We start from the raw sequence: 17,592 nt of genomic DNA on the forward strand, positions 1-17,592 counted from the left end.
GACGGGAGTGTTTTGGTGTTGCAGAAATCCGGCCTTCGAGCTGTGGACGTGCGTGCTGCTCCGCTCCCGGGGCGTTTAGTGTACCTTCTGAGAGCGGGGGCGAGCTTACCTGGTTCAGTCATTGCCGGAGCTTGTTGCCTGGGTAACGAAGAGCTGTCGTTAGGCAGCCTTGGTGATTTCAACTCTGTTGGCCTTGATTTGGGAGCTGGATGCTCCCCCATTCCACAAATGGTCCGAAACTGGGGGTTTGAGAAAGCGATTGGGGTCACGTATTCACCCCAGAGCTGACTTCTGGTAGTACGTTGAGGGCCGAGTGCCTTGCGACGTGGACGAGACCCAATCGGGCAGGCAGTAGACACAGCAGTAGGATCTCGTCCTGAAGAGCTGTTTCGTCCTTCCTTTCTACTCCAGGAGCTGCTTCTGAGTAATTTCTGCTCAATATGTCGCCGGCTCCAGCTGCACCTCCGGTTCCTGCGTCCGTCTCTCTGTTTGACCTCAGTGCAGATGCCCCGGTTCTTCAGGGCCTGAGCCTGGTGAGCCATGCTCCCAGGGAACTTCTGGCCCGGGCTCTGCGTACTTCCTGTCCAGGTATTCGGGAAGGTATGGGGTGGACCCCTGAGGAACGTGATAGAGCTCTTAGGAGTTTATTGCTCCTCCAAGAACACATTCTTAGTGATATTTCCCAGCTTAGGAGCCCACGTTGATTTCTCTTTCTGCTGGATAGAATATGTCTTAAATTCACTTAGTCTCTGGGTAGTTTCCAGCACAAGCCCCTGAGTCGTCTCCAAATAAGTCTTTTGACCTTGCTTATGTCTCATCACCTTACCACCACTGCCACAAAATCCCAAGATATGTACATATATATATTTTAAGAGAGAGCAAGTGAGCAAGTGGCCCTGGTGCGCCCCCTTCCGCCTTCCCTCACATAGATATATTTCAGAATTCCTAAATATTCCAATTAACTGGACTCCAATCACATCATTCCTTTTTGCTGAGTATAAAACAATTTATTATTGGTTTTGTGCAACTTTAGTTTGTCTTTGGCTACGTGTTTTCTTGAACCTGTCTTTAAACAAACTGCATACTGTAGTTGAAAATATAAGCTTAAAAAGTGGCGTTTGCTAAGTGGTTTTTGTACAGTTAAAAATAATTTTACCTTACCAGAAATTATTTCCTATAGGATTCCTCTAAACAATCCTTTTGGCTAATTTAAATACAATATTTGATTTATACACATCTTTTCAGAAGTTTTTTATTTATTTATCTTTGGTTCCTGGCTAGTATGGGGATCTGAACCCGTGATCTTAGTGTTATGTCTGTGCCAGAAGCATATTTATTGTATAAAGTGATTGCTGTACCATTTATTTCATGATTACTAGATTGTAAATTTTTCAAAGACAAGGTCATGCCATCTCTTTCTTTCGTATTCTCCTGTTGCTTTGCCTCCCATGGATTTGTCGCCCCTTTTCCCCTGGGTGACAGAGCCACCAAAGATTACTCAAAGCCCATCTCTTTTGAGCAGTGAGAAGCCCCAGAAAGGGGTTAATCTCCCAGAACTTCCTCAAATGTGAGGCATTTCTTCCATTTGGGAAATTAACCACGATTTGGGGTTCTCTTCCTGCATTTATTCTCCAGACCAAGAAGTTACAGGAAGAGACATCAGTGGGGTTTTGCTAAGTACAGTTTAACAAGTTTTACAATAGAAGCTGGTAACATTCAGTAAAAACAAGTCAGATATTCTGTTAGGCAATTAAGTGATCCACTAACAAAGGCTTGATTTAGCAAACATTCCTTTTCTCTCCAGCAGCTTTTTAGTAACTTTACATATCAATTAGTAACTTGTCTGTCTTTGAGCCAGCAGCCTTGCTGTGTTATGATTCTTATTTTGCAACAGAGACTCAATAGCTTGGGGAAAATTTCCTGGCCTTTGCAAGGTCAATATTGAAACTGCAAGGCTTTGGAAAACCAGGCCCTGTGAAGTACATTTGCTTTATGAATCCTCTACATTCTCCTCTGCTTTGTACGTCAGATATTGAATGTAATTCTAGGCACTGTGGTTTTGGTCTCCCTTTCTACCTCCAATTACCCTTCCCTTATTTGGTTCAGGGGAGAGAGCAAGTCCAGAAAAAAAACTACTCCAGGGTCCTCTGGATATTTCAGAGAAGTTGTTTTGTTCATCCTGTGACCAGACCTTCCAGAACCACCAGGAACAGGTAAAGGGCCAAGGTGCAGGGCTAGATGTTAGAAGCAAAAATATAATGGTGGGTGGGAAGAGATAGACATTTTGTCTTAAATTTATAAAGGTCGATGCTTTGACTAAGGCCGTGGGTGTAACATGGTCATACTTCCTGGAGTTCTATTACTGGCCTTGGCTAGCATACAAGGCCAGGCTGGGGTTTATTTCTACCTTCCGCCTCTGTTTGCCTTTGTACCAGAGGGAACATTATAAGCTTGACTGGCATCGGTTTAACCTAAAGCAACGTCTCAAGGACAAGCCTCTCCTGTCTGCCCTGGACTTTGAAAAGCAGAGCTCCATAGGTGATGACTGGTGGGAGACCTGTGCAGGAGTAGGACGTGGGGTGTGGGAGAAGGCCCTAGTTTGGGAGTTTGAGGAAAGGTCAAAGATGGGGTACCAAACTTGTGTATCTCATGTCTGTCTTCAGGAGATCTTTCCAGCATCTCAGGATCAGAAGACTCAGATTCAGCTAGTGAGGAGGACTTGCAGACACTGGATGAGGAGAAAGCTGAATTTGAGAAGCCTAACCGACCCTGTGGTTTCTACCCCCATCGGGTTCTCTTCCAAAATGCCCAGGGCCAGTTTCTTTATGCCTACCGCTGTGTCCTAGGCCCTCACCAGGCAAGTGACAGCACAGGTTGTGTGCTCAATCCCCGTCTTTTGTACACTTAGCCTACATTTCCCCTTAACCCAGTCCATTTCTCAATTCTTCCCTTTTCTCCTCTTGGGTGTAAGTATCACACTTGACTACACGGTCTTGGATAAAAATTGGCCTGAATCTTGGGTCAAATGTAGTGGAATTAAGTTTGGAAAAAGACCAGTCTAGATTTGAATTGTGTTTCTACCTTGACTATCTCTTCAAGGCTCAAATTTCCTTATTTGTAAAATGGAAACAAGTCTCAGGGTGATTGTATTAAATGAGATAATGTATATGAAGCACTTAGCACTGACATTTGGTTTCTTGCTTTCAATGAATGTAACAGAATGTTTCTGCTGCTTCTCTGTCATCTAGGTTTCCTCAGAAGAGGCAGAACTACTGGTACAGAACCTGCAAAGTGGAGGTCCCAGATTCTGCGTGGTGCTCATGGCTGCAGCTGGGCACTTTGCTGGTGCCATTTTCCAAGGGTGAGGGGGTGCTGTGTGGGGTAAGGATGGAATGGATCCTGTTAGCATGGGAGCACCAACTTGGTACTGAGTTTGTGCTGTCTACAGAAGAAAAGTGGTGACACACAAAACCTTTCACCGCTACACGGTGCGGGCCAAGCGGGGCACAGCCCAGGGGCTTCAGGATGCCCAGTGTGGGGCATCACACTCTGCCGGAGCCAGCTTGAGGCGCTACAATGAAGTCACACTATATAAGGTGAGTTAGGGCTCCCAGATCTAGTGAACCTCTAATGCACGCTTTTTTTGCCTCTCAATTCAATTCAGTAAATGTTACAGTAGGGACATTTTTGACTTCTATATCCTTTCAATTTTCATTATTTCTGAGTGGATAATGGTAGAATAGGGATCCCCAGGAGCCTTATTTCTCTAATTTTTTCTCCCTCTGTTATTTTCTACCTCCCACTCTCTGCACATGATCTGTGGGCCAGTGTTTGGTTGGAGATTTAAAAATGGCAAGTGAAAATAGGTAGGGCTGAGTTACTCTCTTCTCTAGGGTGTACGTGACCTGCTGGCAGGGCCAGTCTGGGCTAAGGCATTGGGGGAGGCTGAGACAGTACTGCTGCGTGCTCCCCGCTCTGGCCGGTCCTTGTTCTTTGGAGGCCATGGAGCACCCCTGCAAAGGAAGGATCCCCGACTTTGGGATATCCCCCTCACCACCCGCAGACCCACCTTCCAAGAGCTACAGCGTGTGCTCCACAAGCTGACCACCATGCATGTCTACGGTGAGCCTTTGATCCAGATCCCCAGACTCCCTAGACCTACCTGTATTCTCCAGCCTAAGCCTCAGTTCTCATTTGTGCATCCAGAAGATTTTCTATTCCTTGAACTGCACTTCGATTGTATCTTCATTGAGAGAAACCTTCTCCATAGCTAAGTTTGAGAAATAGCTTTTGTTTCATGGCAGGAGAAGACCCTCGGGAGACAGTCAGATTGCACTTACCTCAGACACACTGGAAGACAGCGAGAGAAGAGAGGAAGAAGGCTACTGAGGAAGAAAAAAGAAAGGTCTCCAGTGATGAAAATGAGGCACTAGGGCAGAATGAGGAATCTTCCAAACAGGGTTTGAGTACCATCTGGCAATTGTCAACTCTGTCCGGTTGTCTGTCCTGGAAATGCAGTGGCAAATTCCCTATTCTTATAACCGACCCATTTTCCTATTTATAGATGGGCCCCTACACAACACCCACACACCCCCAGTGTCTGTTTACAAAATAGGGTATGTTGTAGCAATTACTGAGACAAGTTTAGTGGCCTTTCCAAATCTATTATCTGTTTTGTTCATGGGTGTATCCCCAGTACTTAGAAAAGTCTTAGCATTGTGTAGATAGTTGAACATGTTGCATGAATCTGACAGACTCTGTCTGTCTTACTGGACGCTGTGGTTTTGGCTAAGGGCTTCTTCCATGCTTTCTTATATTATGCACCATCCTGAGGTTGCTCATAGGGAGAGTCCAGGGACAAAAGTCCCTGAATATCTCCTTCTGGGCCTGTCCTTGTCTGGGCTGAGAGCCTCATTTCAGCATGTGATATAATTGATTCAGCTCTTGATGTGCTATTTTATCTTGGGTGGCAAAATTAAAACACTTAACTTCATTTCAGAATGATCTGAATTATCTCTTTATAGACATTCTTATGCATCTGAGGCAGCTCACCTCCTTCCACCCTCTGCTTATTCCTTAGGTAGATCTCACATGTCAGATTTTTCCCTAGGTTCAGGGTCAGAGAGAGAGGATGGCTTCCAGGTAGAGCTGGAACTAATGGAGTTGACACTGGGGATCACGGATCTTTGTGAGTCTGAGGTATTGCCCAAGCGGAGGAGGAGGAAAAGGAATAAGGAGACAAGGCGAGGCAAGGAGGCTGGAGCACATATGGCTCTCTTCCAGCAACCTTCAGAAGATGAACCCTGCTCACAGTCAGTCCAGGCAGCTGCAGCCTCCTCGGGCCCTTCACTGGATGAGGCCAAAGCCCCTGATCAGCCAGAGCTCTGGGGTGTGCTTCTAGCTGCTTGCCGAGCTGGAGATGTTGGAATGCTGAAGCACCAGCTAGCTGCCAGCCCTGTAGACCCTGGAGTTTTGTCTCTGCTCAGTGCCCCCTTGGGCTTCAGTGGCTTTACTCTCCTGCATGCAGCCGCTGCAGCTGGAAGAGGCTCAGTGGTTCGTCTGCTGCTGGAGGCAGGTGCTGACCCCACTGTGCGGTAAGTAAGGGTCCCCATCCTAGCCATTTTGGATATACAGAGGATAATCTGGAGGCTAAAGTTGGTATTGGCTACTTAACAGAATTCCTCTTGTCTGGTTGGGTGATGCCGGGAAAGGTAGGTTAAGTTGAACCCATTTTGGGGGTTTTCACATCTAGGGACTTCCGGGCCCAGCCACCTTACACTGTTGCAGTTGACAAATCAACGCGCAATGAGTTCCGAAGGTTCATGGAGAAGAATCCAGATGCGTATGATTACAACAAGGCTCAGGTCAGCTGGAAAGGAAGGAGAAGCAGAGTGGGAAGGCATTGTACATCCTGGCTAGATCCTTTCTACTTCCTTGCAGTTTTACCAAGGACAGCTTATATGGGTCTTACCTGATACCTTCTGGAAATCCTGCAGGTGCCAGGGCCACTAACACCAGAAATGGAGGCACGGCAGGCTGCACGGAAAAGGGAGCAGAAGGCAGCCCGGCGGCAACGGGAGGCACAGCAGCGGAAGCAGCGGGAGCAGGAGGAGCAGGAGCAAGATGAACAGCGGCGATTTGCCGCCCTCAGCGACAGAGAGAAGGTGAGGCTAGAGGGTCTCTCTTCCACAGCAGTGCTTCCTTAGAGGCCTAATCCCTTCTCCAGTGTGCAGCTGTCACTTCTTGGGTACCTTGTTTGCCACTGGGGCCTTGTCCTTATCACAACTTCTCCTTCCCTTAGAGAGCTCTGGCTGCAGAGCGCCGAGTCGTTGCCCAGTTGGGAGCCCCTATGCCTCCGACCCCTGACTCAGCAATCATCAATGCTCGGTATGAAGCAGGGGGTGAGTGAGTGGGTGGGCTATAATGTTGTAGGGACCATTTTGGGCAAGTGGAATGAGCGCCTACACAGTATTCAGAAGGGCTGTTGAGGGGATTTGAGATGTTTTGGGAAGCTTTGGAGCACAAACAGAAATGGCAGGAGGGATGGGGAGAGCTTGAATTGGAAAGTTTCTGGAGTACCTATCCAGTTATTTTTCTTTCTCTTGTTCAGACGCTGCTGGAGTTGTGGGGCATCCCTCCAAGGCCTCATTCCCTTTCACTACCTTGACTTCTCTTTCTGCTCCACATGCTGCCTCCAAGATCATCGCTGTCGGGCAGGGAGGTCCTCTTCCTGATCTCTTACAGCTCCACCTGGGGCCAACTCTAGGCCCTGAGAGGGCATATTCAGACCAGTCCTAGGTTTCTTCTTCCCCATGAAACCAGAGAATATTTGGAAGATTATGTTGAGGGCCACTCAGGAACCAGGACAAAAACAGGGCCACAGAGGTGTGGGGAACTGGTTCTGTCTTTGGAACTTTAATCGCAATAAAGTTTGGCAAGGGAACTGCACTTGTACTTACATTCAGAGCCATCTGGCCTTTGGTTCCTTATGGTCACCATGGCCAGCACCGAGGGATCCTGCCCACTCTATGTCCCAGGTTCAAGGGTTACCTTTCTTTCAGTGCCCACTTAACACCATTGGTTCAGGGGAATCGATATATGTCTTATGTATGCTGCTGTTGAGGATAGGCTTATCCAAAAATTGGACTTCGGGCTGGGGAGGCACTTTTTCTAGCTCCAGCAATATGATTATGTTGAGGATTCCGCTAGAAAACAGCAGGGGTCTTGGCACGTAGAGGGTCTGTTGTGGCCCCTGCTTTGTCCAGTACCGGCCCAAGTTAAACCCATTGATCCAGACTTGGCCCTGGGTTGGGGTTAGGGAATGGGGAGTGAGAAGGGAAAAGGAAAGGTCAGCTCTCTAGGAGGTACAGTCATCCCACTCTGGGTTTCTAATCAGACCGAGCCTTTCTGCCTCCCCTCCTTCCATTGTTTTTCTCTTTTACCATCCACTCGCACCCGCCCTACAACGCACATCACCCCCCGCCCCCAACCACCACCACTAGTGATACCTTGGTCCATCCAGGTAGATACAGAAATGTGTCCCCGACTAAGCCTAAAATTGGAAATGTTGTGGAGTAGAAGGTGGGGCCAGAGGGAAATTGAGGTCGTGATGTTTTCGGCAACTGGAGGGGAAACCACCACTTCACAAAGTTATCAATTTTCAGAGGAAACATCATCCACTGCGTAAGGATTGTCTGTCCTAGAATTGGTGGCTCTAATACACCCTGTGGGAAGGTAAATGAAAAATCATCATTCACTAAGCTCTAAGGCCAAACTATCCCTAATCAAGAACTGGGATGTAACTAGGCAAAGTTAGCTTACCTTGAAGTCACTGCTGTTAGACCCAAAACTGAGCCTCCCCATGTTTTCCAGCAAGATATCCAATTTGGCTCCCAGTTTCCCCGTCAAAAGTAGTTTGTGTCTCATATTTCGTTCCAAAACACCCTGGAACACCTATGGATAAGAGAGAGGATCTACGAAAGGAAAGGCTCAGCATCTAGCTCTTGGTCACTACACAGGAAAACACATTAGGACACTTATTCAGAGGACAGAGAGAATGTAGCCATCTGTCAGTTACTTATCCATTCTGGAACTCTATCCTTAAACTCTTCCTCATCTTAGCTTATCCCTGGACCTTCTGCAAATGTAAGCAGGCAGGTGGAAAAGGGTAGGTATGGGGAACTCCAGGTTAAAGGGTGCTGGGGAGGGGAGGAAATTGGAGCTGACAAGTTAGCCTGGAATTAGGTTCTCACCCCATCCACCATCACATAGGCACGGTCATGGACTCCATTGTTTGGCACCCAGAATGGTGTTGGCTCAAAAATGGTTTGGGTGAGATAGGTCCGGTACAACATAAAGCCATGGTCCTGGATATAGAAGAATAAGTACTTAAGGTGAACTGAGATAAGAAAGGACATTGTGGGAAAGATGGTTAGCTGGGAACTTTTGGCTACTGCCTTTGAGGGAGGCTGTCATCCCTACCAGATATGAGTTTATGCCTTACCTGCTTGACAGCCTCAAAGGTCATTGGCAAGATTGAACGGATGGGCCCATGGGGGCATAGGAAGTCTAGGAAATCCAGCAAATCCCCATCCTATTAGAATAAAGGGGAAGAATCAAAATAAAAGAGAAGTTTCTGGATAGGGGACAGGATAGGACAGGCCATTTTGGAAATAAGTGGGTAGAATCAGAGAAGAGATGGGGGAAGAACTTACCAGGTGCAGAGTCAAAGGTCCGAGCATCATCTTGGAGCTGGGAGGAGGTAAAGGTCCCAAGGGAACTTTCTGAAACTGAGCCCAAATTCTCTCAGGAGCCATAGGAAAGCCACAGAAACAACACCTATTCCAAGATCCTATAGCAGGGTTCTTAAAGTGGGCCCCAGGGAGGGGCTTCAGAGGTCATGAAGACCCTTTAATTTTGCACACACATGCGTGTTTCTTCCCACATAGTCACATTTGGGGGAGTGGGAAATGCTTCCATGAGAAACTCAGAGCTCTATGACCCAGATAATCACCAATTTATGGGATCCCTTTATAATTTGGGCACTCCCCCCAAATTAACAAAAGCCTTTGGAGCTTAATAAACTGGTAGGGCACCTTGCTGATGACATTTCGAAGAGCAAAAAACTTAGGTGTGGGGTCCCCTGCTTCAGATATGGGTGCATCGTAGTCATAGCTGGTAGTAATCGGAAGGAAGCGTCCCTTCTCATCAGCACCTGGGGTTGAACCAACTTAATTAATTCAACATATCTTTTGGATGACAGGCGCTAAGCAAAAGGCTTCATGCAGAGAATTTTGCCATCAGTGGGGGCAGTGGGGGCCATATCTAGCTTCTAGACATCCTAATCTATCCAGCCATTAAATTCTAATTCCTTGTTACCTCCCCCCTGCTTCAGGGATCATCTGGACTCACCATTCCAGTATCCGAAGTTGGTACCTCCATGGAACATGTACCTGAAGTGGGGGGAGGGCCAGGGGAAAGGTAAAAGTTGACCCATTGAATCTTAATTTTCATCCCCAACTCCCAGTTACAGATTTCATCTTGGTCCCAGTGTCTCCAGTTACATGTTCACACTGGCTCCCAACTTGAGCATATTCTCCAGTCCTTTGGTTACAGATAGGATAGACCGTGTGGAGTGATTCTGGCCCCAGTAATCCAACCAGCCTGTGTAGTACTCAGAATTCACCTATAGTGTGAAGTGAAAGGATCTGTGAGTGAGATGGGAATGGAGCCTGACCCATTCCCATCCCTGACTTGCTTTGATTCCCTTCCCCTCTGGCCCCTCACCAATGGCCCATGGGGTTCATATTTCCGAAGCAGGGTAAAAATTTTGGTCATGTTGTCAGCTGCAGAAAGGAGGCAAAGGTAAAAGATAAATATCATAGAATATGTGCCCCTTCCCTAGAATCCACGCCTAACCCTTGCTCAGGAGACCTGGGCCAAAGTCTATAGTGGTATAGAGTCCCTGGAGGGAGCCACATTTGAGTCCTTGAGGCCCGTCTGTGGTGAAGAGCAAGATCTTGTCTCCTAGTAGCGCACGGAAGAGCCCAGCGAGGTGTCTCATGTAGCTGAAGTCGCAAGCCTTGTAGCTACCATATTCATTCTCCACCTGCCGGGGGATGGGAAAGTGGAGCCCAGCTAGGAAGTAGAGAAGGTCAAGGACTCTTACACCTGCTTCCCCTTGCCCAGTCAACTTCCCACTTGTACCTGAATGCTAATGATGTTGCCTCCATTGTGGTACAGCCATGGATATATCTTGGGCAGCAAAACTTTGAACCAGGAGTCCACTGCAGCAAGGAAGTCTGCAGGAAGGAGTAATGCTCTCCGTGTTAGGGGGCCACCACCACCTCTGCAGCCCCCACCCCTAGGTGGCATCCTTGCTGGCAACTTTAGTGCTGTCCATACTCTGAGCTGTAGTTTCCATCCCATTCACCCATGACTAAATTTGGGAAGGAGTGACTCTTGTCAGAAAAAACTGTCAAACCCTAAGCACTTGTATAAAGCAATGAAATTTGAATATAGGATACCTTAAAGTAGTGTTTCTTAAAAATAAATGTAAGAAATGGGCCAGCCTGTGGCTCACTTGGGAGAGTGTGGTGCTGATAACACCAAGGCCATGGGTTCGGATCCCTATATAGGGATGGCCGGTTAGCTCACTTGGGAGAGTGTAGTGCTGACAACACCAAGTCAAGGGTTAAGATCCCCTTACTGACCATCTTTAAAAAAAAAAAAGAAAGAAAAGGTAAGAAAAATGTTAAAAACATAGTATAGAACTATTATGTAATCAACTTATACCTTAAATTGCTATGAAGTGGCACAGGAATTTACAGAAATTTAGAATGTCTGACCGGCACCCAACGTGTTGTTTAAGTTACCAATTGAAAGATCAATTATATTAGGTGTCATACCTTAAATTCTCAATTTCTACTTGTGATTTTTGTGATTCACCCCCAGGGTCTTCATTACACGTTATTGCCTCTGCCTGACACTTTTTCTCCCACCCCCCTTTACTTAACCAACTCCAACTCATGCTTAATTCTTAACTTATGTTTCATTTCCTTAAGAAAACCTCGGATATCCCAGATTAGGATAGATCCTCGTGTTACACCCTGTTACACACTCATATTATTTCATACTTCTCTTTCAGGTTCTTAACAAATTATAATTGAGCATTTATTTCTGTAATTGGTTCTTATCAATTGCCCCTACTAGTGAGCAGGAACCTCTCTGTCAGGTTCATTGGCTGTATCCCTGTCATTGAGGACAAAGCTTAGTAGATAGCAGACTCTCAAAGGTGGATTCAATGAAAGATGTTTTGGAGGATGTTATTGTATTCATAAAAGAAAACACTTAATCCCTTTACATTTTATGTTCTATGTAAAGGAGTCCTATGTTTTACTGTCTCTTTTAATCAAGCATACACTGTCATATTCATTCACTCAATTTTTATGGGTGCTGACCATGCACCAAGCATTGTTCTAGGTGTCAGGGATATAGTAGGTAACAAAACAGGCAAAAATCTCTGCCCTTGTGTAATTTCCTTTCTAGTGAGAGGGGCAGACAAATAAATAAGGTGAAATTTATATAATGGGTTAGTGCCAAGGAGAAAAAACAAAGCAGGGAAGGAGGATATAAAATGGGGGTGGGGGGGACTGAAAATTTGAGTGGTCAGGAAGGCCTCACTGAGATGATTTCTGCAGGAGGATGGAGGGAGTACCACATGCAAAGGCCTCAAAGATGAAGGCCTGGGGGGTTGAAGAACAGCAGAGAGGCCAGTGTGGCTGGAGCAGAGTGAACAAGAGCAGGAAGAGCAGATGCCAGGCGGGTGACTGGGGCTGATTACGTAGGACCTAGTAGACCATTTTTTAGGAATCCATGGCTTATATTCTGGTCAGATGAGAACCTATTAGAGAGGTTTAAGCAGAGAAATGACGTGATCTGGGATGTATATTTATTTAAACATATTTTAACAGGAACACAGTGACTGCTGTATTGAGAACAGACCATATGGGGGAGAGGGCAAACAAGGGAAACCAGTTAGAAAGCTATTAAAATAAGCCAGCTGAGAGAGATGGTTTAAGCCAGGGTGGTAGCAGTGGGACTGATAAAAAGTAGTTAAATTTAGTGTTTTTGAGGGTAAAGCTGACAGGATTTTCTGATGGACTGGGTGTGGGGTGTCAAAGACAGATGTGAAGGATTATAGCACAGTGTTTAGCCTGCTCAGTTGGAAAATGGGGTTGCCAGTAACTGAGATGGAATGGGGTTGCCAGTAACTGATGTAGGAATAGCTGGTTTGGGAAGCAAAGCCAGGAGCTTAGTTGTATCATTATGCCTTTTATATGTCCAAATGGAGAAGGCAAGTAGGCAGTTGGATATATATGTTTGGAAATCAAAGAGAAAGGTCCTGGCTAGAGATACATATTTCAGGGTCATTAGCTATTAAATAGAATTTAAATTCCATTATGCAAATGGTGAGATCACCTAGGGAATAAAAATAGATAGAAAAGAGAAGTGTCCAAGAACTAAGTCCTAATACACTCCAGTGTTCAGCAGAAAGGAAAATGGAGAAGAACCAGTAAGAGACTGAAAAGGAGTGGTCAGAAAGATTGGGGGGCCGGGACAGGGACCAGATAAGTGAGACATCATGGAAGCAGAGAGAAGACTGTATTTCAAAGGACAGAGTGACTAATGCTGAATGCTGCTGATTGGTCAAGGAGGACAAGGCCTGAGAGATCACCACGAATCTAGCAATGTAGAGGTCACTGGTTTTCTTGAACAAAACAAAAATTGCATATTGGTGTTCCATCAATACTTTATCATTTTAAATGTATTTCATAGTCACCCGAGTTTGGGAAATGCAATAAGGGGCATAAAGCTCTCCAGCACACTAAGAAGTGAAATAGCACCTGGAGAGTCCCCAAAAGATACCCATATAAGGCATTTTACCAGAGTGATCTTTTCAAAAGGTATAAATCAGAGGAAATTGTTTCCTTGCTCTAATGACTTCCTATTTGCAACAAATGAAATCCAAACTCTGAAATATTGGGCTTCCTCAGAGTTTAATTTTGAGTTTTCATCTTTTTTTTTTTTTTTTAAAGATGACCAGTAAGGGATCTTAACCCTTGAGCTGGTGTTGTCAGCACCACGCTCTCCCAAGTGAGCTAACCAGCCATCCTTATATAGGGATCCGAACCCATGGCCTTGGTGTTATCAGCACCACACTCTCCCAAGTGAGCCACAGGCCGGCCCTGAGTTTTCATCTTATCTTTCTGTATACTCTTTCCCCAGGTGATATGTTAATACCCATGGAATTAAATGCCATCTTTAAACTTATGACTTCCAAATTTATATCTCTAGCTCACATTCCTACACTGAGCTCACACTCATACATCCTTTTGCTTACTTAATATCCTCACTTAAGTGTGACTTGGATAAAAATTTAACATGACCAGAACAAAATTATTGTTTTTCCTCCCAAAGTTGTTCATCTGCCACCTTTAGTCTTCTTTGTCTTCCCTATGTCAGTAAATAGCACCACCATCTTGACTGTCCAGCAACTTGATTCTTTTCTTTCCTGACCCTACTCCCTACCCCTGCACTTCTAATCAAAATCTATCAAGTTCTGGTGATTTTTATCTTCAAACCGTATCTCAGTTCTACTCTTTTCTCCCCATTTCCACCATCAGCTTAGACCAGACACCATCATCTCTGTCCCCAACTATAGTAACAGTCTCCCAATTAGGTTCTCCACCTCCATCCTTGCTCCCCTCAGTCCATTCTCCACATCTGGACTAAAGTAATATAAAATGAATCAGATCATGTCACATCTCTGGTTAAATTCTTTCAATGGCTTTCCTCTGTACTTTGAATAAAATGCAAACCCCTAGGGCTGGCCCGTGGCTCACTCGGGAGAATGTGGTGCTGATAACACCAACGCCATGGGTTTGGATTCTATATAGGGATGGCTGGTTCACTCACTGGCTGAGCGTAGTGCTGACAACACCAAGCCAAGGGTTAAGGTCCCCTTTCCGGTCATCTTTTTTTAAAAAAATAAATAAATATATGACAATCATAATGTAAAGGATGAGAGTAGGGGTGGGGTAAATGGTAAATATTGTTTTAAGGTTTTGACAATGATGTGAAAATTTAAAGTTCATTGTAGTCTCTATACTCACCACTAAAAGTATAATGCAAAGTGGTATAATTAGAAAGTCAATAGATAAGGGCTGGCCCCTGGCTCACTTGGGAGAGTGTGGTGCTGATAACACCAAGGCCCCGGGTTCGGATCCTATATAGGGATGGCCAGTTCGCCCACTGGCTGAGCGTGGTGCTGACAACACCAAGCCAAGGGTTAAGATCCCCTTACCGGTCATCTTTAAAAGAAAAAAAAAAAAAAAAATGCAAACCCCTTACAATGGCCTACAAAACCCTGCATCAACTATCTCTTTCTCATCTCCAATTTCAAGTCATACTTCTGTCTCCCTTACCCACTATGCTCCAGCGATGCTGGTCTGCTTTCAGTTCCTCAATCATCCCATGTTCTTTCCCATTTCTGGTCTTAGAATATATTGTTCCCTCTACCTGCAATGTTATTGCCTCTCTTTTCACATGACCAGTGTTTTCCCTTCCCTAGAAGTCAACTGAAATATCTCCTTTTCAGAAAAGTCTTTTCTAACTGCCCTACTGAAAAGAGGCCCTCTCTGTTATTCACTATCTCAACTCCTTGTTTATTTTCTTGCATAGTACTTTTACAGCTTGCAGTAATATTATTTATAGGTTTTGTTGTTGTTGTTGATTTTAAATCCGTCTCTTCCATTATATTATAAGCTCTACTGCACAGGGACTGGGTATGTATGGTCCTCCAGTTTCTAGCATCCTGCTTGGCAGGAAGAAAACAATAAATATTTGAATGAATGAGCTCAATCTGAGGATAGTCTCTTCTGTTTCTGGCACCCAAATGACCCATCCTTTTGTGTTTGCTTTTTTCTGTATTAAATCTTTTGTCTCAACTCACCTGGATCTGAGCTTCTCAGATGAATTTTAGGGTTTCGAAGCAACCAAGATGGGAGACCCCCCTGAGACAAACATAAAGACGACACAGAAACATGTCGGTTTTGTTGTTTAGGGGTGCAGTTGGAAGGAAAGAAGGGAGGGAGATGAGTGTAGTGCTGGAATGGCCCTAGAGTGTGGGCAGATGGGAGGGGTCTAGGCACATGGGTGGCTTTGGTTCTACCCCTTCTCCAACTAACTCACCATCTCCCATTCTGCACAGATGTAAGGTCCTGGTCTCAGTATGACCAACAGGTCCGCTATAGCTGCCTCATTCAGAAAGGCAATGAGGTCCCGACTGCCATTAAAATTATAGACCCCAGGCTGTGGCTCATGGTAGTTCCAGGGCACATAACTGAGAAAGGAAGAGGTTAACAGGTTCCAAGGTGGGGAGATGCCAGGGAGGCCTAAGGGCTCAGGCCTTGCAGGGAATCTCCCAGAAGCAGTTGGAAGAAAGTCCTGGTCCGCTCTTTCCCACCCTTGGCCTAGGAGCCCTAGAGCTTTAACCCCTCTTCAAACCGAGCCATTCTTCCCGTCCAGACCCACTTCCTAAGAGGGCGGTAGGAAGAGTAAATCCCTCCCTTCCACGGCTCTCGCGGGTACTTCTTACAACTGTACGGCGTTAAGGCCGCTCAATCGCATCTTGAAAAGCCGGTCTGCCCAAAGCACCCGCGGTACCCGAAAATAGTGCAGGCTGCCAGACACGTAGCGGAACGGGACCCCGTCCAGGAGGAACCTGTCGTTATCCCGATCCACTACGAAAGACCGAGTGTCTGCCTGCAAAGGGAAAGAGATTGTGCTCAGCAGAGGTCTGCAGTGAGGATCAGCGTCTACCAAGGGCAAAGGAGATGGAACTAGCCCTGCCTGCTGTTTTGTTATTCCGACTTTCTCTCATCCGCCGGATCTGATCCCGCCTCACCGCACCCAGCCGGCTGGTTCAACTTTCTTATCTTACCTGGGGTAACAGCAGCGTCAGGAGAGGCAGCAGCAGGGAGGGAAGACAGGGTGGCTTCTCCCGAGCCATGGCGCTTGCAGGGCTCCTCTAGTCTGAGACGGCGGGCCGACCGTCACGTGTCGGATTCCTAGGAGGGAACCTCATCGAGCAAAGGGGCGGAGACCACCTCAAGCTGCCAGATGGTTAGCCTGCTCTTGGCCTCCAGCCTGCAGCCACCCGCCACTCTACCAGTTTGTAAAATCCCTACGTCTTGCTACTCTTAAGTGCAGTTCACGCACGAACAAGCTTCATCAGCGTCACCTGGGAGCTTGTTAGAAATGCAGAATCTCAAGTCCTACCTCAGACCTATAGAATCAGAATTTTTATTTTAACAGTGTTCCCAGGCGCTTCTAAGCACATTGAAGATTGAAAAGCACTGCTGTACTAGACGGCTCCCTGAGGGTGGAGAGCGCCTTGTCCATCTTGAATTCTCAGCTTACAGGGCCTGGCACACAGCACGTTAAATCTCGATGAATAAATGCCAGAGCCAAAGGGCTAAAACAGGTTCAGAACCAAAAGAAACTGTAGGAAAATCTTCATGGCGATCAGGTGTGTGGAAGTGGGGAACCAGGTTGCAAGACAGACATTTTCCCTGGAGAGTCTTATTTCCCGGCCGGCCATTCTGTCTTTGGGAGTGCACCCCTTTGAAACTTATCCCTTCTGCCTAGGCAAGAGATGTCAAGGACAACTGCTTAGTGCCAAGACTTGGGAATTTGTGAATTTCCACTCCTTCTGTCTTCACAGTTCCAAGCCTGGTATGTGACCGTCAGGGTAATTAGTAATAATAGTTACTATTACTGTTTATTAACACTGAGGTCTATGTGTCAGATATTGTGCTAAGCATTTTATATCTCATTTAATCTTCAAACAACTCCATAAAATAGATAACTATCACTTCCATTCTACAGATGAGAAACTGAAGGACAGTTAAGCAGCCCATCCAAGATCACACAACTAGTTTAGTAGAGCTGGGATCTGAACTAGTTAGTCCGGTCCCACGGTTCATGCACTTAACCTGAGGTACACTTATAACTATTTTACAGTTACAAAAAGTGAAGATCCAAGAGGTTAAGTAACCTGCCCGAGGTTACACAGCTAGTAGGCTATTAAAGACCGGCCTTAGAAACTGGCAGTCTGGTTCAAGAGCCTGAGCTCTTAACCACTGAGACTAGGGTAGTGGCCAGAGCCCCAAAGCTTGGACTGATCAGAGCTTCAGGAGTCCAGTCCGCCAGCAACCGCCCTTCCCTGCATCCCTTTCAGGGCTGGACTGGTAGACCGCTTTCTGGCCCCAGCGTGTGGGAGGTATGAAGCCTCCTACCTCCGACATTGGGAGATGGAGGTCCTGGGGGCTTCGGGCCGAGCCCGGCTTTGCTCCCCTTTGGCGCAGGTGCCCGCGTCTTGACCCCTACTGAAGGCTTGGTAGGGAACCCTCACCCGGGTCCTGGGACCCGTCCACTCCAGTCCTATCCCGTCCCGGGCCACTCAGCTCCGCGCCCCCACATCCTCCTGACGCTCAGCGGTTGGTAGGAAACCGCGGACAGTTGCACTGG

At 46.4% G+C, this 17,592-nt stretch overlaps 2 protein-coding genes across 4 annotated transcripts; one reads left to right on the forward strand and one right to left on the reverse strand.

Moving 5' to 3' along the window:
* The first annotated feature begins 33 nt into the window (after positions 1 to 33).
* Positions 34 to 6,943, forward strand: ANKZF1 (ankyrin repeat and zinc finger peptidyl tRNA hydrolase 1). Of its 2 annotated transcripts, none has more exons than XM_063094156.1 (14): positions 34 to 588; positions 2,107 to 2,213; positions 2,436 to 2,538; positions 2,664 to 2,857; positions 3,249 to 3,361; positions 3,449 to 3,596; positions 3,894 to 4,122; positions 4,305 to 4,460; positions 5,111 to 5,199; positions 5,284 to 5,594; positions 5,753 to 5,864; positions 5,997 to 6,164; positions 6,302 to 6,387; positions 6,611 to 6,943. In XM_063094156.1, exons 1-14 carry the CDS (start codon positions 441 to 443, stop codon positions 6,732 to 6,734), a joined length of 2,088 nt encoding a protein of 695 aa, XP_062950226.1. In that variant the 5' UTR covers positions 34 to 440; the 3' UTR covers positions 6,735 to 6,943. The 2 variants fall into 2 exon arrangements, with proteins under 2 accessions (XP_062950226.1, XP_062950218.1); XM_063094148.1 differs by having other exon boundaries at positions 34 to 142; positions 412 to 588; positions 5,111 to 5,594.
* Positions 4,373 to 17,576, reverse strand: GLB1L (galactosidase beta 1 like). Of its 2 annotated transcripts, none has more exons than XM_063094180.1 (18): positions 17,477 to 17,576; positions 16,004 to 16,130; positions 15,659 to 15,825; positions 15,253 to 15,403; positions 15,014 to 15,074; positions 10,207 to 10,301; positions 9,934 to 10,108; positions 9,787 to 9,845; positions 9,564 to 9,685; positions 9,412 to 9,452; positions 9,096 to 9,214; positions 8,715 to 8,789; positions 8,504 to 8,593; positions 8,253 to 8,366; positions 7,822 to 7,953; positions 7,509 to 7,724; positions 5,972 to 7,303; positions 4,373 to 5,869 (listed from the first exon to the last, which is right to left on the reverse strand). In XM_063094180.1, the coding sequence occupies exons 2-17, from the start codon at positions 16,070 to 16,072 to the stop codon at positions 7,058 to 7,060; spliced, it is 1,932 nt and encodes a 643-aa protein (XP_062950250.1). In that variant the 5' UTR covers positions 16,073 to 16,130; positions 17,477 to 17,576; the 3' UTR covers positions 4,373 to 5,869; positions 5,972 to 7,057. The 2 variants fall into 2 exon arrangements, with proteins under 2 accessions (XP_062950250.1, XP_062950240.1); XM_063094170.1 differs by having other exon boundaries at positions 17,361 to 17,576.
* Between the last annotated feature and the right edge of the window lie 16 nt (positions 17,577 to 17,592).

This window comes from Cynocephalus volans, chromosome 1 (assembly GCF_027409185.1).
Source record: "Cynocephalus volans isolate mCynVol1 chromosome 1, mCynVol1.pri, whole genome shotgun sequence".
NCBI classification, from domain to species: domain Eukaryota; kingdom Metazoa; phylum Chordata; class Mammalia; order Dermoptera; family Cynocephalidae; genus Cynocephalus; species Cynocephalus volans.

Bases quoted from the DNA above. Each gene is read 5' to 3' on its own strand.
- ANKZF1 (XM_063094148.1), top strand. From the start codon at position 441: ATGTCGCCGGCTCCAGCTGCACCTCCGGTTCCTGCGTCCGTCTCTCTG. The intron at 3,597-3,893 runs GTGAGTTAGGGC...TCTCTTCTCTAG, and splicing joins ATGAAGTCACACTATATAAG to GGTGTACGTGACCTGCTGGC. The intron at 4,123-4,304 runs GTGAGCCTTTGA...GTTTCATGGCAG, and splicing joins GACCACCATGCATGTCTACG to GAGAAGACCCTCGGGAGACA.
- GLB1L (XM_063094180.1), bottom strand. From the start codon at position 16,072: ATGGCTCGGGAGAAGCCACCCTGTCTTCCCTCCCTGCTGCTGCCTCTC. The intron at 10,302-15,013 runs GTGAGTTGAGAC...TCCTTCCTGCAG, and splicing joins TCTGAGAAGCTCAGATCCAG to ACTTCCTTGCTGCAGTGGAC. The intron at 8,594-8,714 runs GTAAGTTCTTCC...TTATTCTAATAG, and splicing joins GACCTTTGACTCTGCACCTG to GATGGGGATTTGCTGGATTT.